Here is a 27,809-nt window from a genome sequence, read left to right as displayed (position 1 = left end):
CGTTTTCAGAGGCTGAAAACTATTAGGAGACCCCCCCTATTCTCCTCAGAGGGGTACAATTCTCAAAGTGATTTAACAGTCAATCCCCCTTTGCAGGGAACTCTGGGAATGTAGGGGGGTCTCCTTGCAACTCTCAGTCCCTTTAACAAACTACAGCTCCCAGAATTTCGGGGGGGGGGGGCAGGCCTGCTTTAAAGTGGTATCATGGTGCTTTAAAAGTCGTGACCTGACTTCCACACGGGTTAGGACCCTCACCCTCCAATACCCTCCTTCCGCTGCCTCTTACTCACCCACGGACTTGGGGCGCTCATTGGCGTAGCCCAAACGGGACTCTGGACGGCCGATCCGGGAGTAGGATCCCGAGGCTGACGGGAAGCCGGAAGAGGAGTCCCCAAACCCGGAGGCAGGAGAATCGGAGGCCACCGCCGACTGCGCCCCCTCGTAGAAACCTGGCGGCAGAAACAGGCATATAGGGTTATCCTTTTGCCTCACCCCCCCCCAATGTCCTCTAATTGCCAGCCTAGCAGAGGGGCTGGCTGGCCTTATTGCAAGCAGGCCCAGCAGTGGGGTGGGTGAGGGTCAAGTTGTTTGGATGACCTTTGCGGAGCCTGGAAGGGAAGGCGCAGACCCCTTCACGGCCTAGGACCCTCGTACCTACGGGACCGCTTCTCCTGGTATGCCCCGCGGAGGACCTTAAGGTCCATAAATAGCAACACCCTAGAGGTCCTAGGCCCTAAGGAAGTCAGATTAGCCTCAGCCAGAGCCAGGGCCTTTTCAACACTGGCCCCGGCTTGGTGGAACGCTCTGTCTCATGAGACCAGGGAACTGCAGGATCTGATTTCTTTCCGCAGGGCCTGTAAGACAGAGTTGTTCCGCCTGGCCTTTGGCTTGGAATCAACTTGATCCCCTCCCCCTCTTTCCTTTCTCCTTCTGTGATGGAACTCCTATTTGGGGACTTCCCTGGCTTTTTTGTGGCCCACGTAGGACCAGTCTGGATAGTCGGCCTTGGTGAAGACTTGACGTTTTCATCCCCCAAAAAGTTTTTGATTTGAGTTCCTACTGAAATGAAGCTGCATTTTAATGTTGTATTTTAATCTTGTTTTTAAGTTGTACAGTGGTACCTCGGGTTAAGTACTTAATTCGTTCCAGAGGTCCGTTCTTAACCTGAAGCACCACTTTAGCTAAATGGGGCCTCCCGCTGCAGCCATGCCGCCGCCACGCGATTTCTGTTCTCATCCTGAAGCAAAGTTCTTAACCTGAGGTACTATTTCTGAGTTCATAATAATAATAAAAATTTTATCTATACCCCACCCTCCCCAGCCTAGGCCGGGCTCAGGGCAGCTAACAAGCAATAATAAAAACAAGTTGGATGAATACAACTTAAAAACAAAATTAAAACACAACATTAAAATATTGAAACATTAAAATATTAAAATGTAGCCTCATCACAGGAGGAGAAAGGAAAAAGAAAAAAGAAAGAGGAGGAGGGAATCAAATTGGCTCCAAGCCAAAGGCCAGGCGGAACAACTCTGTCTTACAGGCCCTGCGGAAAGAAATCAGATCCTGCAGGGCCCTGGTCTCATGAGGCAGAGCGTTCCACCAGGCTGGGGCCAGTGTTGAAAAGGCCCTGGCTCTGGTTGAAGCCAATCTAACTTCCTTAGGGCCCGGGACCACTAGGATGTTGCTATTTATGGACCTTGAGGCTCTCCGTGGGGCATACCGGGAGAGGCGGTCCCGTAAGTACGAGGGATAGCGGAGTCTGTAACCTAAAGCGTATGTAACCCGAGGAACCACTGTATTTCAATCAATTGTTTTTATACCTGGTGTTAGCTGCCCTGAGCCCGGTCTTGGCTGGGGAGGGCGGGGTATAAATTATTATTATTATTATTATTATTATTATTATTATTATTATTAACTGTCTGTGACCAAGAAGAGAGCATTTATTCGGGGAGAAGCAACAGGCCAACAATAGGGAAGCGACCAGGGGGGCTGCGGTTGTGTTGTGGGGCTTTTCCCTTACCTGAACTGGGCCAGCTGTCCGTCTCACCTGCCTCCCCGCAGGTCTTCTCAGGGTATAATCTCAGCAGCCCTAGCTGCTGCTCCAGCTCCCACATCAAACCAGGCAGGGCATCCTGCAAGAAAAGCAGCAGCAGAGAAGATATAAGTGGCTCGAAGAATCAGGGATTTAGGATGCACAAAAAGTCCGCCCCACCCCTCATCTGGATCTCTGCACAACTGCCAGAAGGCCACAGACCAAGACACGTGATGTGGTCTTTGCGGAGAAAACCACGGCATGCTTTCCCTTAAAAAATAAATAAACACAGCGATCTAGTCCTCATTGTTGCACACAAACAAGGAACAATAAGGGTTGTGGGTTTTTTTGCAGGGGTATTGCAAATGTGTACAACTGATGGAACAACTGATTGTTTCAAAATTGGGAAAGGAATACAACAAGGCTGTATATTGTCTCCCTGCTTATTTAACTTATATGCAGAATTCATAAGGTTGGGCAGGATGAATCCCTAGCCGGAATTAAGATTGCCGGAAGAAATATCAACAACCTCAGATATGCAGATGACACAACGTTGGTGGCAGAAAGTGAGGAGGAATTAAAGAACCTTTTAATGAGGGTGAAAGAGGAGAGCGCAAAATATGGTTTGAAGCTCAACATCAAAAAAACGAAGATCATGGCCACTGGCCCTATCACCTCCTGGCAAATAGAAGGGGAAGAAATGGAGGCAGTGAGAGATTTTACTTTCTTGGGCTCCATGATCACTGCAGATGGTGACAGCAGCCACGAAATTAAGAGACGCCTGCTTCTTGGGAGAAAAGCAATGACAAACCTAGACAGCATCTTAAAAAGCAGAGACATCACCTTGCCAACAAAGGTCCATATAGTCAAAGCTATGGTTTTCCCAGTAGTGATGTATGGAAGTGAGAGCTGGACCATCAAGAAGGCTGATCGCCAAAGAATTGATGCTTTTGAATTCTGGTGCTGGAGGAGACTCTTGAGAGTCCCACGGACTGCAAGAAGATCAAACCTATCCATTCTGAAGGAAATCAGCCCTGAGTGCTCACTGGAAGGACAGATCCTGAAGCTGAGGCTCCAATACTTTGGCCACCTCAGGAGAAGAGAAGACTCCCTGGAAAAGACCCTGATGTTGGGAAAGATGGAGGGCACAAGGAGAAGGGGACGGCAGAGGCTGAGATGGCTGGACAGTGTTCTTGAAGCTACCAGCATGAGTTTGACCCAACTGCGGGAGGCAGTGGAAGACAGGAGTGCCTGGCGTGCTCTGGTCCAGGGGGTCACGAAGAGTCGGACACGACTAAACGGCTAAACAACAACAACATCTCTCCTTGGTTGTGTTTTAGCACTAGAGAAGAAGCTGAATTTGGAGGGACCCCCGTGGCAGTCTTCTCACCAAATTTGGCACAACCCGAACGATTGGTCCCCCGCTGCCGTTTCTCCTTGTGAGATTTTTTTTGGGAGTCTCAGACGTTTTCCCCGAGCCTTGTTGCAACTGGGCTAATCCCTGCTGCCCCAAGCAGCAGATGTGGGGTTGGTGGAAGGGACAGGGAAGGCTGGCGAACAGGGAAGGGGAAAATGTCGCTTTTCAGCAAACAAACTCTTTGCCCTGTTTCCAGAGCTCGATGCCTACGCCAGGCATGGCAAACTCCCCTACTGAATCCTCAGTTTCTGGTCTCTGCGTAGCACTGCGTTCCAAACCTAAGAAGTAAGGAGAGCTAAGAGTGCCCCTGAGCAGGTGCAAAGTGCATTTCCCTAACCATGCAACGTCTAGACAGGTTTCAGTGGCACAGCAACTGCTAAGGTCGTAGAACCAACCCTGGCTTTTTCCGTTGAATGGTCAGGTAGTGTTTGATTTGGGAGAACTCTCGCTTTTTAAAATTGCATTTTAACCTGTATTTTAAATTGGGGTTTTTTCCTATTATGTTTTTTACTGTAATTTTACTGGTTAGCTGCCGTGAGCCCGGCTCCAGCTGGGGTGGGTGGGGTATATATAAAATTTATTATTATTACTATTATTATTATTATTATTATTATTATTATTATTATTATTACTACTACTACCCAAGACCTTGGTGCCATGCTCAAGGGAGACATTCTTGAGCTAGATGAAGAAAGTGCAAGACAACATCTTATGCTTAGACCTCCTTCATTGCAGCAAAACAGTGAGCGGGCTGAACTATTCTTCCTTTTTCTGAGCACGTGACTTCTGGAGTGTGTGTTCCCCTCCTTCGAGAAAAGAGACAGATCTCCTCCCAAATTCGTGGAATCAGCAAGGGGGGACCCCCCGCTGCCAACCAATGGGGTCAGAAGTCCAACTGCACACACAAACACGCCACCTTTGTAGACAGCTGGAACTTGAACCCCAGGAGAGGGGTGTGTGTGTGTGTGTGTGTGTGTGTGTGTGTGTTTGTGTATAGAAGCATAGGCTGGGAAGAAGAAGGAAATTGAGTGGGCTACAGTGTGACATTTGACCGCTAGGCAGATGGGTGCGCAGGGGACAAAAAGGACTCATTTAAGATCGTCACTCAAACTCCAGTCTGGAAACAAAGGGGCAAAATTCTCACCGCGCCAAAGGAAAAGGAGAATGTGTGTGTGTGTGTGTGTGTGTGTGTGTGAGAGAGAGAGAGAGAGAGAGAGAGAGAGAGAGAGAGAGCGCCTTCACACCATTCATTTATACTTCAACTAGTAGTTATGGCTTGCCCCAAAGAATTCTGGGAGCTGTTACTTGTTTAGGGTTCTGCTGAGAGTTGTTAGGATACCCCCCCTGCTCCCCTCTCAGAGCTATAATTCCCAGAGTTCCTTGTGAAGAGGGATTGGCTGTTAAACGACTCTGGGAATAGTAGTTCTGGGAGGAGCGCCAGGTTCTCCTTAACAACTCCCAACACCCTTCACCAAAGACAGCTCCCAGAATCCTTTGGGGAGTGGGGAAGCCATGGCTGGTTGAAGTGGGATCACAGTGCTGCAAAATAATAATAATAATAATAATAACAATAATAATAATAATAATAATAATAATAATAATAATAATAATAATTTATTATTTATACCCCGCCCATCTGGCTGGGTTTCCCCAGCCACTCTGGGCGGCTTCCAACAAAACACTAAAATACAATAACCTATTAAACATTAAAAGCTTCCCTAAACAGGGCTGCCTTCAGATGTCTTCTAAAAGTTTGGTAGTTATTTTTCTCTTTGACATCTGGTGGGAGGGCGTTCCACAGGGCGGGTGCCACCACCGAGAAGGCCCTCTGCCTGGTTCCCTGTAACTTGGCTTCTCGCAGCGAGGGAACCGCCAAAAGGCCCTCGGCGCTGCACCTCAGCGTCCGGGCAGAACGATGGAGGTGGAGACACTCCTTCAGGTATGCTGGGCCTTTGAGGCTGTTTAGGGCTTTAAAGGCAGACACTTTGAATTGTGCTCGGAAACGTACTGGGAGCCAATGTAGATCTTTCAAGACCAGTGTTATGTGGTCTATTATTATTATATCTGTATGCGGCCCATCTGACTGGGTTGCGCCAACCACTCTGGGCGGCTCCCAACAGAATATTAAAAACATGATAAAAGTGTTTTACGTGGCTTGGAATGAGGATTAAACAAATGAATGGAGAACTCTATGCAAGAGGGCTGTGGTTTTCTTTTGCCAACCATTCCACATGCCAACACCAAGCGCAAGGAATTGTGGGGCAATAAGCCACAGCACCCTTTGAGTTCAGGGAGCACTTTGGCATCTGTGGTTGGTTGGATGGGGGGGGGGTTGGACTAGGGGGAGGTTGCAGTTTTGTTTATTTGCTAATCAGTGGGTCAGAGTATTGCTTTGTTTAAGGTAAAGGTAAAGGGGCCCCTGATCATTAGGTCCAGCTGTCACCGACTCTGGGGCGTACAGCTTCCGGGTCATGTGGCCAGCCTGACTAAGCCGCTTCTGGCGAACCAGAGCAGCGCACGGAAACGCCGTTTACCTTCCCGCCGGAGCGGTACCTATTTATCTACTTGCACTTTGAGGTTCTTTCGAACTGCTAGGTTGGCAGGAGCAGGGACCGAGCAACGGGAGCTCACCCCGTCGCGGAGATTCGAACCGCCGACCTTCTGATCGGCAAGTCCTAGGCTCTGTGGTTTAACCCACAGCGCCACCCGCGTCCCATCTATTGCTTTGTTTACTATTTAACAATTCCTTGATACTATTTGTAGGGGTGGTATTTCCCCCCCATGAGCGTTACGTTATATGTTATCTTTGACAGCTCGGTAGAGCAGGAGGCTCTTATCTCAGCATCGTGGGTTCGAGCCCCACATGGGGCAAAAGGATTCCTGTGTTTCAGGGGGGTCTGACTATTGTCATCTTGTCCAGTGATGTCATGGTCAACCAGACACACGAAAGGAGGCAGGGAGAGAGCAGGTTTGGCGGGGGTGGGAAGCCCTTCACGCTTTGCGATGCAAGTTTGGAAGGGGAGGGATAGCGCCTTAAATGTAGCTCACCTAATCTGCATGATTGCAGCAGCCCATTTTGAACGCTGTGCAAATTAGCTTGGAGGCAGATTTCAGAAGGCCGCAGATACAGCAAGCCAACAGGCCAATTTGAAATCTGCATGCATTTGAATGAATTAGCACATATGCATTTTGAACCACAGACAGAGGAAGTCGCCTTACTATGCACGGTAGACCATTGGTTCATTCCTACACCAGGGAAGAGGTGCCTCAGACCAGGGGAATAAATGCTGGCCTTCTAGGTTTTACTATCTGGGTTTTAGGTCTCTGCCCCAGGGCATGCAGCTGGCAGCTAAATAAATAACCACTAAGAAAAGGCAAAGGTGGCATTAAACAGCAACTTCCGCACCTTGCCAACTTGCTCTTGCCAACCTGGGGTGGCAAGAGCTTTCGGATATGCTCTGTCCTGGGGTGAAATTCAATTTGGTTTGCATTTAAAGGCAAATCTACCTAATCTGCCTTTTCCAAAATGATATGCAAACTGGAACACAATCCACCCATTGAAATTCACGCTTCTCTGAATTTTGCAATGTCATTCTCCCAAAACAAAAACCCATCTGCTAGGGTAAAGCGCTCATATTTAAAATGTATATGTCAGTGAAAATAACTTACAAAAATGCCTGATATCAGGGGGAAATGGCTTTGCAATAATGGGTAAACTAGGAGAAATTTGCACCAAAATGCTGTTGAATTTTCATGAGGACCTGCTGATGTGGAAACATGAAAAATTGAACTTAAGACGGTATAAATGAGAAACCAAGAGAAACTGAAACTTACAGATCTTCCCAACTCCAGGTCCCACCTCAAATGAATGGGGTACCATTTTCTGGTAGGCTCACATACTGGCAAAATCAGACTGAATAATAAAAACTGTGATGCAACAAACGTATTCCCCGTCTCCTGCAAAATGGGAGTTTTTGCAGTAAGGAAAGTGATGGGGAAACCCGCTGAGAAGTGTGGCCTAATATTTGCTTGATGCGATGTCAGTGTATCTGGCTGGTGGTTTGGGTTCACCCAGGGATGGCTTGCAGTTCTACAATTCTATGATTTCCCACCAACAAATCGTGATGAATGCTAACTAAATAGCCAACATTGCATGAAGTCTGAGAAGAGGTTAGACAAACAAATCAGGATGAGCGCCCAGTAAGCAGGTTGCGTGGAAACAGCCCCTGAAGTCCCCTAACATTGAACCACTTATTCACAAGGGTCTAATCTGTGACCACTGACAGGTTGTGCCTCCGTAGCAGTGACCAGAGGAGCAGTGACTGCTGGGAGAAGATGCGCCCTGGTGCATCTGCGGCGGCACAACCAGATGCCTTCATCTGCCCCTGCTGCAACAAAACATGTCTCTCCCGCAGCCTTCAAAATTCGCCAGCCGCGTTTTGCATCTGGCTATCAGCCACTGCTAGCCAACAAAGATCCATATAGTAAAAGCTATGGTTTTCCCAGCAGTGATGTATGGAAGTGACAGCTGGACCATAAAGAAGGCTGATCGCCGAAGAATGGATGCTTTTGAATTCTGGTGCTGGAGGAGACTCTTGAGAGTCCCATGGACTGCAAGAAGATCAAACCTCTCCATTCTGAAGGAAATCAGCCCTGAGTGCTCACTGGAAGGACAGATCCTGAAGCTGAGGCTCCAATACTTTGGCCACCTCATGAGAAGACTCCCTGGAAAAGACCCTGATGTTGGGAAAGATGGAGGGCACAAGGAGAAGGGGATGACAGAGGACGAGATGGTGGGACAGTGTTGTCGAAGCTCCCAGCATGAGTTTGACCAAACTGCGGGAGTGCCTGGCGTGCTCTGGTCCAGGGGTCACGAAGAGTCGGACACGACTAAACGACTAAACAACAACAACATCGACCACTGGCGATCCAGAGAAGTTGCCCACCACCTGGAGGTTGCGTGCCTGGGGATACTCGGATCTGGTCTGTTTTCACACATGAACAACCCGTCCTGTAGAATTCTATCCATTTTATCTACACAGTCAAAATGAATTCCAGGAACCGAAAAGTCGGGTTGAAAAATATGACTTCCGAGTGGTCTGTCCCCAAAATGGCAACTGGCCATTCCGTTTTGGTGACCGTAACCCTGGCTTAAGGAGGCTTTTGGCGCCTAGCTTATATATCTGAGTTTCTAACACTGTTCTGCCATTTCAGCCTCTACAGCCACAGCAGGCGCTGTGATTCCCCAACGGTTTGACTTCACCCCCAAAGGCGAACTCCTCCAGTGTCTCCCGAGACAGACGGATGCCAACCAAGCTACCGATGGTCCAATGGGCAGGCCCTTGAAGTCCTTCTGTCAATCAACACTAGCTACCAACAGTCAAGGAACCTCAATGAATCTCACCGGATACAGATGACGACTTTTGGTTCCAACATTCCCCAATAGCGCAGCAGTAGTGGAAGCCTGCCTTATTCCCCATAGCAAATGGATTTCCACCCATGTAAAATTTATTTTCCTCTGATCTCCTCTCGCCTAGCCCCAGCCGCTGTTCTTATGCCTATAAATTTCTAATCCCTCCTGGAATCCTGTTAAGCTCAAAGCTATCTGGCTGGTAAGACGCGCCAATACACACAAACATTTAAATCTGCGCAAAGGAGGTTTTGCACAAGCCAATTGCCGGCGGGGCTTTGCACAGAAAACTCTGCGTGAAAGCTGCACCCCATGATGATCAAGACCAGAGGTCAGCAAGCTTTTCCAGCTGTGGGCCGGTCCACCGTCCCTCAGACCATGTGGGGGGCCGGACTATATTTTGGAATAACGAACAAATACCTATGCCCCACAAATAACCCAGAGATGCATTTTAACTAAAAGGATACATTCTACTCATGTAAAAACACGCTGATTCCTGGACTGTCCATGGGCCAGATTGAGAAGGCGATTGGGCTGGATCCGGCCCCTGGGCCTTAGGTTGCCTACCCCTGATCAAGACCCTTTTTCAAGGCTGGATCTCTGCCAGATCTTTGCAAGCAACAAGGCTCGGACCACAACGTCACCGGCTGGACTTGGGAACAGCCTCCATTGCTCTCCTTGTTTGGAATATTGGAGCAGATATAAAAACAGTGGACTGCTTCTGGGCCGCCAAGCCATTTAGGCCCCAGAAACAATTGGGATCAGCTGGGAAATTAAGCAAGCTACTTTAGATCATGGCCACTGGTCCCATCACCTCCTGGCAAATAGAAGGGGAAGAAATGGAGGCAGTGAGAGATTTTACTTTCTTGGGCTCCATGATCACTGCAGATGGTGACAGCAGTCATGAAATGAAAAGACGCCTGCTTCTTGGGAGAAAAGCAATGACAAACCTAGACAGCATTTTAAAAAGCAGAGACATCACCTTGCCAACAAAGGTCCGTATAGTAAAAGCTATGGTTTTCCCAGTAGTGATGTATGGAAGTGAGAGCTGGACCATCAAGAAGGCTGATCGCCAAAGAATGGATGCTTTTGAATTCTGGTGCTGGAGGAGACTCTTGAGAGTCCCATGGACTGCAAGAAGGTCAAACCTCTCCATTCTTAAGAAAATCAGCCCTGAGTGCTCACTGGAAGGACAGATCCTGAAGCTGAGGCTCCAAGACTTTGGCCACCTCATGAGAAGAGAAGACTCCCTGGAAAAGACCCTGATGTTGGGAAAGATGGAGGGCCCAAGGAGAAGGGGACGACAGAGGACGAGATGGTTGGACAGTGTTCTCGAAGCTACCAGCATGTGTTTGACCAAACTGTGGGAGGCAGTGGAAGACAGGAGTGCCTGGCGTGCTCTGGTCCATGGGGTCACGAAGAGTCGGACACGACTAAACGACTAAACAACAACAACAACTTTAGCCCATTCCAAAAAAAAGGTATTGCAGTTCTGGGAGAGGTGAGATGGGTACTGGAATTAGGGTGAATTGAGGAACTGAGTGGCACACAGCTGCCTAATTTAAAGCGACCATAGGTTATGTGTTTTCCGATTGCAAAAATAAATATAAAAATAAGAGGGGGCCGCAAAACACACCCACACACCACACACTTTTGCCCGCCAGTCAAATTTAAATCTAACCTACTTTTCACCTAGCACAGTTGTGGAGATTATTCCAGCTGCAGCTATTATAATCAGGCGAGCATCCCTCAAGGGAAAGGACTGGATAACTTCAAAGCCAGAGAATTTAGAGGCGGGGGGGAAATCCCATTTGCTCTGCTGTGAGTTTATTGCTCTTGGCAAGGCAAGCCTAGTATTAGACCAGTCTCTCTCTCTTACAATCCTGCTCCTAATCAGGCCACTTCTTGCCGTAAAGTGGTCATATTGCATGCTCTCCAATATTTCCTTGATTAAAAGATGGACATTCTGGTCTGTATCAGGATGTGTCCTATACACATCAATCTTGGTCACTTTGAGCCAATTGCAACCTCTCCGCTGAACCTACCTCACAGGATTGTTGTAAATAAAAAAATGTGTGAAGGGTAGCTGGAAGCTGCCTTGAGTCCTTGTCAGGGGAAAATGCAGGAGATAAATTATTATTAGGGACGCGGGTGGCGCTGTGGGTTAAACCACAGAGCCTAGGACTTGCTGATCAGAAGGTCGGCGGTTCGAATCCCCCAAACGGGGTGAGCTCCCGTTGCTCGGTCCCTGCTCCTGCCAACCTAGCAGTTCGAAAGCACGTCAAAGTGCAAGTAGATAAATAGGTACCGCTCCGGCGGGAAGGTAAACGGCATTTCCATGCGCTGCTCTGGTTCGCCAGAAGTGGCTTAGTCATGCTGGCCACATGACCCGGAAGCTGTATGCCGGCTCCCTCAGCCAATAAAGCGAGATGAGCGCCACAACCCCAGAGTCGGCCACGACTGGACCTAATGGTCAGGGGTCCCTTTACCTTTTTAAATTATTATTATTATTATTATTATTATTATTATTATTATTATTATTATTAAACTGTGAGAATGAACAGGAACATACAGACTAAATCCTTTTTTTTTTTTTTTTTTTATAATATATTTATTGAAGTTTTCAAATAAAGCATATATTAGATAAGCACAACTTGTCATTGTCCATTTAACATCTCTCAATTGTTACATGGGACTCCCCCACACCTCCCGCATACACTTACATCATTATTAAATTAATTTCAAACAAATTATCATTTAACTCATCTTAATTAATAATCTTAATTTGGTTTGACATATAATTCAACCTTAAATCTAATTTAATGGTAGACAATTATCTGCACTGGCATCCAATTCAACACTCAGCCAAATTACAATATTTTTGTAAATAAATCTTAAATTCCCTCCAATCTTCTTCCATCCTTTCTTCTCCCTGGTCTCGAATTCTGCCGGTCATCTCGGCTAATTGCATATAGTCCATCAGTTGCATCTGCCATTCTTCCACAGTGGGTAGCTCCTGAGTTTTCCAATTCTTGGCAATTAATATTCTTGCTGCTGTTGTTGCGTACATAAAGAATGTTCTGTCCTTTTTTAACACACTCTGGCCGACAATACCCAGGAGAAAGGCCTCTGGTTTCTTAGTAAAGGTGTATTTAAACACCTTTTTTAATTCATTATATATCTTCTCCCAAAAGGCCTTCACTCTAGGGCAGGTCCACCAGAGGTGAAAAAATGTTCCTTCATTTTCCTTACATTTCCAACATTTACTATCAGACGAATGGTATATTTTAGCCAGTTTAACAGGGGTCATGTACCATCTATACATCATTTTCATCACATTTTCCTTCAACGCATTACATGCAGTGAAGTTCAGCCCAGAGGTCCACAACCTTTCCCAATCTTCAAACATAATATTATACCCAATATCCTGCGCCCATTTTATCATTGTTGATTTTACCATTTCGTCATGTGTGTTCCATTTCAGCAGCAAGTTATACATTCTTGAAAGTACCTTAGTCTTAGGTTCTAACAGTTCAGTTTCTAACTTTGACTTTTCCACTTGGAATCCTAGCTTTTTGTCATTTTTAAACACTTCTTTAATCTGAGCATATTGTAACCAGTCTCGCACTTTGTCTCTCATCTTTTCTAAACTCTGCAATTTCCAGTTGTCACCATCCTTTTCTATTATCTCCCAATATTTTGGCCAGTTGGCCTCCATATTGGCTCTTTTCCAAGCCTTAGCCTCCAGGGGTGACAGCCACCTCGGAGTTTTATTCTCCAGTAAGTCTTTATATTTTGTCCAGACATTAAAAACTGATTTTCTGACAATATGGTTCTTGAAGGCCTTATTTATCTTAGCTTTATCATACCATAGATATGCATGCCATCCAAACGCATTATTAAAACCTTCCAAATCCAAGACATCCGTATCTTCAAGAAGTAACCAATCTTTTAACCAGCAGAAAGCTGCAGCTTCATAATACAACCTTAAATCTGGCAGGGCAAAGCCCCCTCTTTCTTTCGCATCTGTTAATATTTTAAATTTGATTCTGGGCTTTTTGCCCTGCCAGACAAATTTAGAAATATCTTTCTGCCACTTCCGAAAGCACTCTGTCTTGTCTACAATCTGCAGTGTCTGAAACAAAAATAACATTTTTGGCAATACATTCATCTTGATGGCAGCTATTCGGCCTAACAAAGAAAGATTTAGTCTTGACCAACTATCCAAGTCTCTCTTAATCTCTGACCAGCATTTTTCATAATTATCTTTAAATAAACTCAGATTTTTTGCTGTTATGTTTACCCCTAGGTATTTAACTTTTTTAACCACATTTAGTTCTGTCTCTTTCTGAAGCTGTTCCAACTCAGTATCTGTCAAGTTTTTCCCCAAAACTTTAGTTTTTTGCTTGTTTAACTTAAATCCTGCCACTCGACCAAAGTTTTGAATCAGTTGTAGTACTCTTTTCAAACTAGACTCCGGCTCCTGTAATGTCAGAACTAGGTCATCTGCAAAAGCTTTAAGTTTATATTGTTTCGCTCCGACCTGAATCCCTTCCACCAACCGGTCCCCCCTAATCATATTCAGGAGCACTTCCAGAACCGAAATAAACAGTAATGGGGAAATCGGGCAGCCTTGTCGTGTACCTTTTTCAATTTTAAACTCTTCTGTAACCACATTGTTAACTATCAGTTTAGCCTTTTGTTCTGAATATATTGCCTCAATCCCGTTCTCAAACCCCCGTCCCACTCCCATTTCTTTTAAATTCCCCTTCATAAATTTCCAAGATATGTTGTCGAAGGCTTTCTCCGCGTCTATAAAAATTAAAACTGCTTTAGTGTTTATGTTTGTTTGTAAAAGTTCCAATATGTCTATAATGTTCCTCGTGTTAGTAAACATATGTCTGCCCGGGAGAAAGCCTGCCTGGTCTTTATGGATTATCTCACTTAAAACTTTCTTAAATCTTCGTGCCAAAACATCTGCAAATATTTTGTAATCCACATTTAAAAGGGAGATGGGACGGTAGTTCTTGAGTTGTGTCTTTTCAGTTTCTGACTTTGGAATCAATGTGATAAATGCTTCTTTCCACGATTCAGGCGCCTTCTTCCCCTCCATTATTTCATTACTGACCTCCAACAAAGGTTGTATCAAATAATCCTTCAATGTCTTATAGTAGTTAGAGGTCAGTCCATCTGGCCCTGGTGATTTGCCCTGTTTCAGACTCTGGATGGCCTGTTCAATCTCTTGTCGTGTTATTTTGCCATTCAGAATTATTCTATTTTCTTCTGACAGCTTTGCTAATCCATTTCTCTCCAAAAATTGTGTAATCTCTATTTCATCTTGTGGCCCTTGAGTGTATAACTTTTTAAAATACCTCTGGAAGCACTTTCTAATCTCTCCCGGGTTCTGAATGTTCCTTCCTTCAACCTCTAAGTTTGTTACTGTATTTAATCTTTGTCTCCTTTTCAACTGCCAGGCTAGCAGTTTCCCACATTTGTTTGCCGATTCAAAAGTTTTTTGTTTCATTATTTTAATCTTCCATTCTATTTCCTGATTTATCAGTTTGGAATATTGTGCCTGATAAAGTTTAATTTCTCTCAGAATCGGTTGGGACTTCGGGTTAGATCTTAACTTCTTCTCCAACTCTTTGATACTTTCCAGAATTTTATCTTTCTTTTCATTTTGCAGTCTTTTCTTTAAAGAATTCTGTTGAATCAAGAACCCTCTCATCACAGCTTTACTTGCATCCCAGATAGTTCTTTTTTCCACCGTAGTGTTCAAATTAATCTCAAAATAGTCCTTTAAAGTTTTTTGGGCCTTCTTTACAATTCTTTGGTCTCTAAACAGGCCATCATTCATCTTCCATCTAAAGGAGCCGGTTGGGATCAATGTCATATCCATTCTCAAGGCGTTATGGTCGGAGCATGTTTTAGGGCAGATTTTCACCTTCCTCACCTTAGGTGCCAGACTTCTAGTTATCCATATTTGGTCGATTCGTGTCCAAGTCAGTTGAGCTTCAGAAAAGAATGTTCCTTCTCTTCCCAAGGGGTTTCTAACTCTCCAGATGTCAACCCAGTCCATATTGTCAGTCATTTCAAAAAAGGTCTTAGGTAGTCTTCCCTCTTTAGTAATGTTCTGGTTCTGTGACTTATCCATATTTGTTGATGCGACCCCGTTCATGTCCCCCATCATGATGACGTTGTTGTAATCCAGATAATCCAGCATGGTCTCGTGCAACTTCTTATAAAAATCCGATTTACCTTCATTTGGAGCATAAATTCCTAATATCAAAATTTTTTCTCCTTGATACTGTACTTCTATTGCGAGGATTCTTCCACTTTCATCTTTAAAAAGAAATTTTGGTGAAAGGCTCTCTTTTGCATAGATCACTACACCTCTCTTTTTAACTGTATCCGATGATATAAATTCTTGACCAAGCCTTTTATTTATTAACACCTTTCTATGGAGCCTAATCACATGTGTTTCTTGTAAGCATATAATGTCCAATTGTTCCTTTTTTAAGATATGAAAAATTTTAGACCTTTTTTCAGGACTGTTACAGCCATTTATGTTCCAGCTCAAAAGCTGCAGAGACATCCTGGATAGGTCTGGTTATTCTTTCTGGGGTGGTACCTTGTTCTCCGGTCCTTGAGGATCCGAGGGGGCGGGCTCCCCTGGAAGTTCTGGCGCTGGCAATCCAAGTCCTTTGTGGAGGTCTTCTCCGTGTGCTCCCAAAAACTTGTCTCTATCTTCCACTGTTTTGATTTTGATCTTTCTCCCTCTGTAGGTAAAGGATAATCCTTGTGGAAACTCCCACCTGAAGATAATTGCGTTGCTTCTCAACAGTCTTGCCAATTCCGTGTAGTTAGATCTAAGGTCCAGCAACTGCTTAGGAATGTCCTTGTAGATTTCAATTTTCTTGCCCAAAATGCCTAGTGACTTTTCGTAGTGCAGGCCCAAAATCTTGTCCCTTTCCTCCTTTGATCTCAGTGTTATCAAACAATCTCTGGGCTTCTCTGTCCTTCTGACTCTGCCAAGCCTGAAAGCAGATACGATTTTAAAGTCTTTTTCCTCTAACTTCCAAAACTTGGCAAATTCCTTAGTTAGAAATTCAATAAAATTATCTTCTTCCACCTCTGGTATTGACCGTATCCTCAAGTTGGTCTCCCTGTTTCGCAGTTCTGTCATCGAAAAGTAAGTCTGATGTTCTCCAACTTGTTTGCTGAGTGGTCTTACTTCTTTCTCAAGTTCTTCCAGTCTTTGACTAGTATCTTCAGCCAGTTTACGATTTTCACCTACAGCCTCCTTTAATTCTCCAATAGACTGGGCATTCTGTGCAACTTGTCCAGTCAGCTTATTCAAGCTTTCTGTGTTCTGTTCAATTTTAGCTGTATGCAAATCAGCCTTCTTGTCCAGAGCCTCCAGTTTCTCCAAAATTTTCTCCAAGACAGAGCTACTTGTCCCTGAAGCCATATCTCCCAGGTGCAGCTCCTCTGTCTCACCCTCCCCTGCCTGTATTAGGGAGGCCGCCTCTATGTCTGGAGGCAAAGTGGAAGGCAAGGCCGGCACAGAAGATCTACGCTGTGAGGCTGCAGATAAAGTTAGAGTTGTTTGTTTGGTCCTTCCTCTTCTCCTTGCGCCACTCATTCCAAAGTTATCTGTAATCCAAGGTCAATCCAAGTTGTTCCCATGAGAAAGCAGAGTCCCAGATACAATAGTCAAACAGAGGCCGGGAAAGGGAAAGTAAAACAAAGTCACTGCTGTAAATCCAAAATCCTCTAGAGGGAGCTTAATACGTCTTCAGGGAAAAGATCAAATCCAATACGTCTTCAGGGAAAAGATCAAATCCAAGTTAAACTTATAAATTTAAATCCATGTCCATCGCCTCCACAATGTATTATTTTTAGCAGAGTAAAACTTAAAGCAAAACAGTGTTTCTTACAGTGCCTTGACTGCAACAGTTTCAAAGTATCCAGTTCCAACTCAGAATGTTTCAAAACCTGAATTCAATGTATCCAAAGTTGCAAACTGGTGTTCATCCAGGCAGCTCCAGCACCAGAGATTCTTATTTATTTTGTAATCCACTGGTGCCACAGAAGAAGGATATCAATGCACCCCCAATATGACCAGCAAAAGTCAATAGCTCAAAGTCTTTCACTCAGAAAACTGCTTTAACAGGGTGCCAGCATTTAGTTAGCGCATAACTTTTTGTCTCCACTCCTCCTGCTCTTTGCTTAAAGTTCAGTATAGCGGGAGATGGGCTTCCTGCTTATCCTCACTCCGTTTTCAGCCAGATTTCAACTTTTTTTAAAGTTTTAAAAGTTTCAGAGAGTTCTCAAAAAGTTTCAGAAAGTTGACAAAAGTTTCAGAAAGTTTTCAATGTCCAAATTTACTCACGGGTTGTAGTTTCCAAAGTTCAGAAAAGTTGCAGGAAGAAAGGACAGCGCTGACCGGCCACAGCAACGCGGCTTCACTTCGCTGTTTGCGCAACGACCCACAGCGCCGCTACCCCCTCCGCGATCCGGAGCCCCTTACGGGGTCCCTTCAGCGTTTTGGGGGCTGCTTCTGGCGCCCGCCGGGTCCCGAGACCACAGGCTTCTGCCACCTGTGGTTTTCCTGAATGGGTCTCCGCTTCGCCGTAGCGGACGACCCGTTTACAGCGGAGCTCCCTTCTCCTTACTCGGAGAAGGCAGCCATTACCGGTCGCGCCGCCTCCGGAAGTCCCATACAGACTAAATCCTATTGAACTCCGTGGGACTTAGTTCTGAGTAAAAATGCTTAGTAGGCAGACCTTCTTCATTCCCCAAAAATATCAGAACCGAAACACAGCCATCTTTGGACATCATCTGAATTTTGCAATGAAGTTCTCCAGCCACGTAATGTGTCCAAAAATGTATGTATCATGGTAAAGTATGCATAAAAGTGCATATAATAGTGAAAATAGCATCCAGAAATGCAGTATACTAGGAAAAATTGCTTCGTAAAAAAGAAAAAGTATGTCTTAGGAAAAATTGCATACAAACATGAATCTGTTAGAAGAAACTTGGGCTAAGATATGGGTGAATTTTCAAGAGGACTTATTTATTTATTTATCACAAACGGATGCGGAAATGTCGGCAGCTGAGCTTAAGAATGGAAAAATGAGAATCTGAGTGAAAGCAAATTGGATAGGTTCGCCCTTCTAAGAAGTTCCCTGCGAAGATTGTGGCTGCAGGGGGGGGGGGAATAACACCTCTCTGCACCCTAACGAAAAAACTACAGTTCCCAGAATTCTTTGTGGGAAGCCATGGCCGTTAGAACTTGTATCGTAGTGCTTTAAATTTATGGTGTGAATGTGGCCTTGCACCATGTCAGGGAACTGCCATCGGAGCTGGAGGCGGAGAGAAGGCCCCAGAGGGATGCCGGAGAGGGTCCCAGTAGGGAGAGAGGCAGCCCATCCGCTGGGGAAGGAAATCAGCGTAACACCAGTGGAGAAGGGGGGCAGATGGGGGAATCGGAGAGGTGGCTCCAGGACTCCTCGCCGGAGACCAGCGGAGAGAGTACGGGTACTCCGCTGCCCACACCCTCCCTGCGCAGAAGACTTCCGCGCAGGGAGAGTAGGAGAAGACTGGGCGTCAAACAGCTTTTATGCTGGAAGAGGTTCAAGAAACGCCCACTGACGGATTCTGCCAGCAACTGAGGCAGCCACGAAACTTGAGGCTGTCCAGACAGAAAGGGTTCAACCAGGTAACCTAGCCAGGAGTGGCGGCAACTTACGCACAAGCAACCCCTAGAACCATTACACACAACTATCTTCGAAATCTGAAGTTGGCAACAGCACCCCAAATTCAAAACCATGAGGGACAGAACCTTGGGCATTTGGTTTTTGTAAAAACGGAAGGCGACGTTTTCCTCCAATTTGTCGCGTTTCGCGCCAGGGCCTTGCGCAGCAAACAGCCCCTGCGGCAAGAGCCCAGAGTTAGCGGCACACAATCGGCACAATGATGGCAGTTTCGCCTCTATGCTTCTCCTAATGAAAGGCGCTATTGGAATCGCGGCTGAGGGCGCTGCCATCCTACAAGACCCACTGCCAAGAGGAGGCGGAGGGTGTTGGTGAGAGCAGAAAGAGGGAGAAAAGCCCATAAAATCTTGTCGGTTAGAAGCTAGGCTCCTGGTTTTGTTTTTTTTCCTGAAGGAAAGTAATGCTTGACCGGTTACGTCTGGCTTCCTGAGCTGAAAGGCAAGGAGATGGAAAAGAAAGAGGCAGCAAAGATTTCTCTTTCGTTCTCTGTTTTAAAGACCTCACAGACTGTTTTCGTTTTCCCCCACATCGCCGTTTCTGAAACATTCTTATTTCTGAGTGGTTCAGAAGAACAGGAGCCCGGAATTGTACACCAAATTAAGTCAGGAACAGACATGAAAAACGGTCCTATTTTCATAGCTAGGACTCTACTTCTACCTGCTAGATTAAGAGACTCAGCAATAGGCCTTTTGTCCAGTTGATTTAGAACCCAAGGTGCTATTCTTTTCTTTAACAAACAAACATAGTAAAAAAAAGGACCCACAATTTGAGGGGTTTTGCCCTGTGTGGTGCCTTAGATCCCAACTGCACTGTGCATTTAAAGCAGGACTGTACTGCTTTAAACAGTTGCGGTTTCCCCCATAGCATCTTGGAGAATTGTAGTTTGCTCGGGGCGCTGAGAGCTGTTAGGAGACCCCTGTTCTCCTTGCAGAGCTATATTTCCCAGAGCGGTTTAACAATCAAAGCTTCTTTGCAGAGAACCATGGAATTTGCAACTCTGTGAGTCGAAAGAGATTCTTTCAAAGACTAGAAGGAGAAGGAGGAAAAGGAAGGAACAGGGTTGGGGGCAAGAGTTTGGGACCAAAGCAATGCCCATCTCCCTCCCCCTTGAAAAATAAAAACAAACACCCCAGATTAGTTTTGAAAGCATACATCCTTTCCTCTGGACAAGCGCCACAGTTTTGTCAAATAATATTCTGGGTTAATCCAGTGTCTTGACTACCGTATTTTTCGCTCTATAGGACACACCGGACCATGGGGGGGGAGAACGGGGGGGGGGATCTCTCCCTCTCTGCTCAGCGCCCCTTCAGCGAAGCGGCAGGAGAAACGGAGCCCCTTCCATTTCTCCTCCCGCTTCGCGGAAGGGGCGCTGCGCAGCTCTACCTCTCTGCTGAAGCCGGGAGAGTCTTGCTCTCCTATCTTCAGCAAAAGGAACCCGAAGCCTTCAGAGCGCAGCACGAGTTCCCGCTGTGCTCCGAAGGCTTCAGGCAGCTATCGCTGAAGCCAAGGAGCCTGCATTTGCTCCATAGGACGCACACACATTTCCCTTTAATTTTTGGAGGGGGAAAAGTGCGTCCTATAGAGCGAAAAATACGGTAATTGCCAAGTAGATGGAATTGCTTAGCATGCAGCAATAGGAAATTCAGGATCTGCACACACTTTGGCTGATCGTAAGACAGGCCTCTCCAAACATAGCAAAGGTCAGACAGAATTAAAAACAAGACCATTTACAGGCAGGCAGGGCTACACTTCAGATTGCTGGAGACTCCAGTCCCGAGAAGATCATTAACCACCCTCATTCAGAAATGCCAGCCAGGGACATTTTGCAGCTTGAGGCAATAGCTTCTGCCCGCCAGACCCTCCAAGTGTCCCTATTTTCCAGGGAAGTCCCGGATTTATAAAAGGTGTTCTGGTTTCTGATCTGATCCCGCTTTTCCCTAAAAGGTAAAGGGACCGCTGACAGTTAAGTCCAGTCACGAATGACTCTGGATTTGCGGCGCTCATCTCGCTTTACAGGCCAAGGGAGCCAGCATTTGTCCACTTCCGCAGACAGTTTTTCCAGGTCTTGTGGCCAGCATGACTGAGCCGCTTCTGGCGAACCAGAGCAGCGCATGGAAACGCCGTTTACCTTCCTGCCAAAGTGGTACCTATTTATCTACTTGCACTATGACGTGCTTTCGAACTGCTAGGTTGGCAGGAGCAGGGACCAAACAACAGGAGCTCACCCTGTCGCAGGGATTCGAACCACCGACCTTCCGAATGGCAATTCCAGCGGCACAGTGGTTTAAACCACAGCACCACCTGCGTCCCTCGCTTTTCCTTAGGATGTCCCTATTTTCATCACCTTGCCAACAAAGGTCCGTATAGTTAAAGCTATGGTTTTCCCAATAGTGATGTATGGAAGTGAGAGCTGGACCATAAAGAAGGCTGATCACTGAAGAATTGATGCTTTTGAATTCTGGTGCTAGAGGAGACTCTTGAGAGATCCATGGACTGCAAGAAGATCAAACCTCTCCATTCTTAAGGAAATCAGCCCTGAGTGCTCACTGGAAGGACAGATCCTGAAGCTGAGGCTCCAAGACTTTGGCCACCTCAGGAGAAGAGAAGACTCCCTAGAAAAGACCCTGATGTTGGGAAAGATGGAGGGCACAAGGAGAAGGGGACGACAGAGGACGAGATGGTTGGACAGTGTTCTGGAAGCTACCAGCATGAGTTTGACCAAACTGCTGGAGGCAGTGGAAGACAGGAGTGCCTGGCGTGCTCTGGTCCAGGGGGTCACAAAGAGTCGGACACGACTAAACAACAACAACAATTTTAATCAGAGAAATGTTGGAGGGTATGCAACCACAACCGCCGTGTCCCTGCAGGAGACAGCACCCTCCTTAGCTCAAGATCTGCCTGAGGTGAATGGTTCTCTTTCCCTCATAGGTGGGCCGGCCTTTTTATTTTTATTGTATTTTTATTTATTTATTAGATTTATATGCCACCCCTTATCAAAAGATCTCGGGGCCGTTCACAAGATAAAGACACCCGAATTTGTGTGTGTGTGGCAGGATGCCCTCATAGTGCCCATAGGCACAATGCTCCCTGTAAGGTCTTCCCCTATTCTAGACGTGGGGAAACTGTGGTCCTCCGGGCCTTGCTGAACTACAACTCCCATCTTCCCCGGCCATTGGCCATGCTAGCTGGGGCTGAGGGGAGTTGTAGTTCAGCATCTAGAGGGCCACAGATTCCTTGCCAAAGCTGCATACATTTAAAGCAAAACGATATCGCTTGAAACCAGCCATGGTTTCCCCCAGCGAATCCTGGGAACTGTGATTTATGGGGGTATAATTTTTATTAAGTTTTTCTGTTTTACATTATAGAATATTCATTTAAACAACCTTAAAATATCAACGACTTCTCTTCTTCTCTTTCCATGCCATAAATCCCTGCACATTTTACGTAAACCAAACCATTCAGTATTCCATTATTGCATCAGTCAAAATTTATTTACACTGCCGAATTTATTTCAATGCTGCCAATGTTTCAGATGCACATGATTTCCCCCATATATTCAATAAACATTTCCCGATCTTCTTTAAACGTATGTTCTTCTTGTTTTCTTATTCTGAACATATTCCATCAGCTTAAGTTGCCATTCTTCTTTGGTTGGGACCTCGCTCGCTTTCCATTTTGGGGCTAACAAAACACAGGCCGCCGTAGTGGCATACCTAAATAGCCTTTTTTTGACACCTGGGAATTTCCATCTGAATTATCCCCAATATAAAGGACTCGGGGGGGGGGGGTTGGGGGGAAGTACTTTTGAACTTTTTTTCCAATTCATTATAAAGTATTTCCCAATACACTTTTACCCTTTTTCAAGTCCGCCACATACGATGGAGTGTACCCTGATTTGCGAAGGGTGCTGAGAAGGGTGTTAGAGGTAAAGGTAAAGGGACCCCTAACCATTAGGTCCAGTCGCGGACGACTCTGGGGTTGTGGCGCTCATCTCGCTTTATTGGCCAAGGGAGCCGGCGTACAGCTTCTGGGTCCTGTGGCCAGTATGACTAACCAGAGCAGCGCACGGAAACGCCGTTTACCTTCCCGCTGGAACGGTACCTATTTATCTACTTGCGCTTTGACGTGCTTTTAAACTGTTAGGTGGGCAGGAGCAGGGACCGAGCGACGGGAGCTCACCCAGTCGTGGGGATTCGAACCGCAGACCTTCTGATCGGCAAGTCCTAGGCTCTGTGGTTTAACCCACAGCGCCACCCGCGTCCCAAGAAGGGTGCTAGGAGACCCCTATTTTCCTCACAGAGCTGCGGTTCTCAGAGTGAAGAGGGAACTGTTCTGCGAACTGCGAACACCCGTAACAAACCACGGCTCCCATAATTCTTTGGGGGAACCCATGACTGTCTAAAGCAGCGCCATTGTGCTTCAAGGCCCACAAAACCTCTCAGCCCCCTCCCCGCTTCTGTGACGGCAAAAAGTGCTTTCACCTTTCTCTCCCCGTTCTCCCACCCAAGAAATTCAGTTCATAAAACGGAAGGCAAGCCGGGACAGCAATGGTCCTCTTGACTCTTGGCCATGGTTTGGAGCACTGCTTGGAGATCTGCTGCGTCCCTCGGCCCTTTATTGTACCGTATTTTTCGCTCTATAGGACGCATTTCCCCCCTCCAAAAATGAAGGGGAAATGTGTGTGTGTCCTATGGAGCGAATGCAGGCTCCTTAGCTTCAGCGATAGCAACGCGAAGCCTCCGAAGCGCAGAGGGAGGGCTCCGCCCGTGCTCCGGAGGCTTCGTGTTGCTTTCACTGAAGCTGCCTGAAGCCCCCGGAGCGCAGGGAACTCCCGCTGCGTTCCGGGGGCTTCAGGCGGCCATCCGCAAGCCTTCGGAGTGCAGCAGGAGTTCCCGCTGCGCTCCGAAGGCTTGCGGATAGCCGCCTGAAGCCCGGAGAGCGAGAGGGATCGGTGCACACCGATCCCTCTTGCTCTCCAGGCTTCGCTTTGCTGGAGAGGCGCTGTACAGTTTTCCCTCTCTGCGCAGCGCCCCTTCAGCGAAGCGGGAGGAGAAATGGAAGGGGCTCCGTTTCTCCTGCCGCTTCGCTGAAGGGGCGCTGAGCAGAGAGGGGGAGAATCCCTCCCCCCCGTTCTCCCCTTCCTATGGTCCGGTGCGTCCTATAGAGCGAAAAATACGGTATGTTTGAAGTGTGCCTTGCAAACCACACTGGGAGGAAATTTATCCCGGAAAGCCATATGCCAATAGATTCAATAAATAAAGCACAGGCTACGTTTCTGTGAAGCTACGGGGTCGGGTGGAGGGGGTTTAAGAGGGACGCTGCCGGCCGCAGTCGTTTCCACCCTTCTTGTCGAAATATTTGGGAATCTGAATGCTCCAGGCTCCTCGAGTGCCGAAGAATTCCAAACAAATACTGCTCAACGGCAGCAGCGCCACAGCACCTCTAAGCCTTTATCCTGGCACGGCGCCATGAACATTCGTCAGAATAACAGCCGTCCAGGGAAGGATAACACTCCCATTGTCAGCCAAGGAGATGCACCAAAGCCATTTTTAATATATATATTTTTGAATGTGTGCAGAGAAGCCGCCTCCGCTGAGCACCGAAGCATCTTGCGCGAAGCTTTCCACCTCTGCTTTTGTCTATTCCGCCCCCCCCCCCCTTTTCTTAATTACGGAGGATATTTGCATTGCCGCCCCCTTTCTAAATAGAGATCCTTTTGTTCCTTAACAGCTGTTTTCCTACCAGAAGCTTAGAGATCAGCTTTTTTGGGGAGAAAGCCCAATAGAACAAAATCTTTGCCGGTGGGGATGCTTGGCTTTGTCCTGGCACTCAGGCATCAGTCTGGAAGTGTGTGATAAAGCGGTTATCTTGCAAACACGGCTGGGGGTGGGGTGGGGGAGTTTCTTTCTAAGCTAGGGGCTACACCTGACTGTTGAGCTAAAAATCGTACACACAGAGAGAGTTTGGAGAGGTGAGAGTTCAAAAACGTGTGCCGGAAACACAGATTAAGGATTGCAGACTTGGAGATGTGCCCAGGGCAAAGCCATCGTAGAGACCACACCTGAAGATGCCCTCTCCCTTACACACCAGACCCTCCAAGTGCCCCTATTTTCCAGGGACAGCCCCGGATTTACAGAAGCCGTCCCGGTTTCTGATTCCATCCTGGAATGTCCCACTTTTCCTTAGGACGTCCCTGTTTTCCCAAAGTCTTTGTCGGCTCTGCCAACATCCCTTTTAACAGGGGTCCAGAGACCCTCTGCATGCAGAGCACACACTAATTTTTTTTAATTTATTTATTATTATTATTTATTATTATTATTATTATTATTATTATTAATATACCACCCTATACCCAGAGGTCTCAGGGTGGTTCACAGAACAAAATCAAAATGTAAAACCACAAAATATACAGTCATACCTCGGGATGAATACGCTTCAGCTTAAATATTTCCAGGTTGCGCTCTGCGGCGACCCGGAAGTAATGGAGCACGTTACTTCTGGGTTTCGCCGCTCGCGCATGCGCGGACGCTCAAAATGACGTCACACGCATGCGCAGAAGCGGCGAAACACAACCTGCAGATGCGCAGACGCGTCTTACGTTCACTTCAGGATGTGAACGGGGCTCCGGAACGGATCCCGTTCACATCCAGAGGTACCATTATATAATCAATATAATGAATGAATGAAATCTTTATTGCTAAAAACCATAAGCCATCACAACTGAATCAAAATAAAAACAACGCAATAACCCCCCCAAAAAAACCCCACATTTTAAAAGGGCATAGGCCTCTACCACTGACCCACACTGTCTCCCTAGGGTTGCCAATTCAGGAATGGCATAACTTAGATTTCAGCTTTGTGCCCACTGCCAAATATCAGGGCCGGCCCAAGAGATTTTGCCATCTGAGGCAAAGGACAAGGTGATGCTCCTCCCCTCCTTATTCCATGTGCAGAAGTTGACTGGACAGGCAGTTCCGCTCAGCATCCTCCACCACCCCTAGTGTACAAGATCTGCCCTCCAACAAAGGAGAAATGGCCCGGGGAGGAACAGCCAGGGGGCTGGTGCCATTGACCTCCTAGAAACAGCAGCCTGAGGCAACCACCTCCCTTCGCCTAATGGTAGGGACGGTTCTCTCCATATATCACACAGGATGGGTTTTGTCATGAGAGGAACAAATCACTATAGAACAGATTGGACATTTTACAGAGAGGAGCAGCAATACCCAAAGGACAGTATCTTCTTAAAGCAGGCTGGGAAAACATACATTCATTCCCTGGGAATCAGTTTTGCTGTGAAGGCCACTGGGGCAAGCAGAGGCAATCTATGCCAGTGCGCTGTCGTGGCCGGAGTGTCAGACTACGACTTGGGAGACTCGCAAGATTCGAGTCCCCACCTGCCCACGAAGCTCACTGGGCCCAAAAATGGTGGGATATAAACGTGACAAATAAATAAAAGAGCCAAATGCATTTTCCTAGCAACATCTTGCAAATCCAGCTTTAAAAACCTGCGCAGAACCATAAAGAGATTTCTGGTGATTATCTTCTACATACAGAAACTTCTACATTTTTATCGGTAGAGCAGAGCTTTCAGCAAACAGATATCCTTTATACTGTTCCGTTGCCACCGTTTATTACTGGCTTGCACAACTGGAAATTTTCTAATGCATGTATGCAGAATGCATGACTCCCATATGGTAATCTTCTCCTTCCTGCTTGTTTCCAATCACGAGTTCTTGTGGGTAAGGCAGTTTAGTGGGGGGAAGGAAACGGGGGGGGGGGGGAGCTGATGACATGAACAAGTCAGTTCCTTCAGGGTAACAACACAGAGAATTGGGATGATCTGAGCCTTTTGCAAATGGTTATGATTTTACACATTGATAAAGGCTTCAGATCTCGTATTTTTAGCACGGCATTCCTGTCACGCGTGCTGTCTGGGCTTTTTTTTTGCAATTGAGGCTGTGCCTTTAGGACAAGAGAGGAGGAAGATTTAAATATAATTGCTTCCCTCTCTCTGGAAACCAACAAGATTCGTCAGCTGTGAGCAATATAATTCGAGGGGTTTGCAATTAGAGCTTTGCATATTTTTGAGAGCCAGCAGAGATTGGAATTCGGTGCCTGCTTACCTGGGAGTAAGCCTGATTGAACTCAGAGGAACGGGCTTCAGAGTAAACACACGGACTGCAGTTCTTACAGAATTCCCTATTCCTGATCCTGGCCATTCCCCAACACCCAAAATCTGTTTTCAATGCTTACCTACCACAGTTCACAAGAGGCAGGGTGGTGTAATGGTTAGAGTCTTGGACTAGGACCTGGGAGTAAAGGTAAGGTAAAGCGACCCCTGACCATTAGGTCCAGTCGTGGCCGACTCTGGGGTTGCGGCGCTCATCTCGCTTTATTGGCCGAGGGAGCCGGCGTACAGCTTCCGGGTCATGTGGCCAGCATGACTAAGCCGCTTCTGGCGAACCAGAGCAGCGCACGGAAACGCCGTTTACCTTCCCGCCAGAGTGGTACCTATTTATCTACTTGCACTTTGACGTGCTTTCGAACTGCTAGGTTGGCAGGAGCAGGGGCCGAGCAACGGGAGCTCGTCCCGTCGCAGGGATTCGAACCACCGACCTTCTGATCGGCAAGTCCTAGGCTCTGTGGTTTAACCCACAGCGCCACCCGCGTCCCAGGACCTGGGAAACCAGGGTTCAAATCCTCACTCAGAGATGGAGGCAGTTATTCCCTGTCAGTCAAACCTACCTCACAGGGTTGTTGTGGGAATTAAATGGGGAGGAGAACCATGTACCTTGGGCTCCTTGAAGGAATGGGGGAGGGGGGATAGAAATAAACTAATAAGACTAATTGAGGTTTCAAAGAGCAGTTTTTGAGTCGCAAGAGTACTTTGCGGCTGGGATTTCAATGGCATCGCTGAAAAGTCAAACCTAATCCAGCTGAACGTTCAGAACTTTGTACCTCTATATATATGCATAGGGAAGAGAGAGATTCGTTTGAACTTCCATAATTCCACCAAATCCGATCTGAAGTTCCAAACCCCTGCTCTGTCCCTAAACACACAGTGGGGGTGGCTGACCCACACCCCTCCTTGTTGCTCAACTACCCCAGTTGTGAGAAAAGAGCCTTGGGTGAAACTGCAGAGAAGTTAACAGGCCTGGCTTGTTCGTGTGA

The 27,809-nt window shown here is 46.7% G+C and overlaps 1 protein-coding gene across 1 annotated transcript in view; it reads right to left on the bottom strand.

The window, feature by feature from the left end:
* Positions 1-27,809, bottom strand: part of DACT3 (dishevelled binding antagonist of beta catenin 3) — a 53,232-nt gene that overhangs the window by 3,352 nt on the left and 22,071 nt on the right. The window contains exons 2-3 of the mRNA XM_083455181.1: positions 2,021-2,132; positions 291-449 (exon numbers count right to left, since the gene is read on the bottom strand). Of these exons, the coding sequence (XP_083311307.1) occupies positions 291-449; positions 2,021-2,132 (271 nt within the window). The remainder of the gene's footprint in view (positions 1-290; positions 450-2,020; positions 2,133-27,809) is intronic.

Source organism: Podarcis tiliguerta (assembly GCF_965153285.1).
Source record: "Podarcis tiliguerta genome assembly, chromosome: 8".
NCBI lineage: Eukaryota > Metazoa > Chordata > Lepidosauria > Squamata > Lacertidae > Podarcis > Podarcis tiliguerta.
This window is presented reverse-complemented; position numbering and strand designations above follow the sequence as displayed.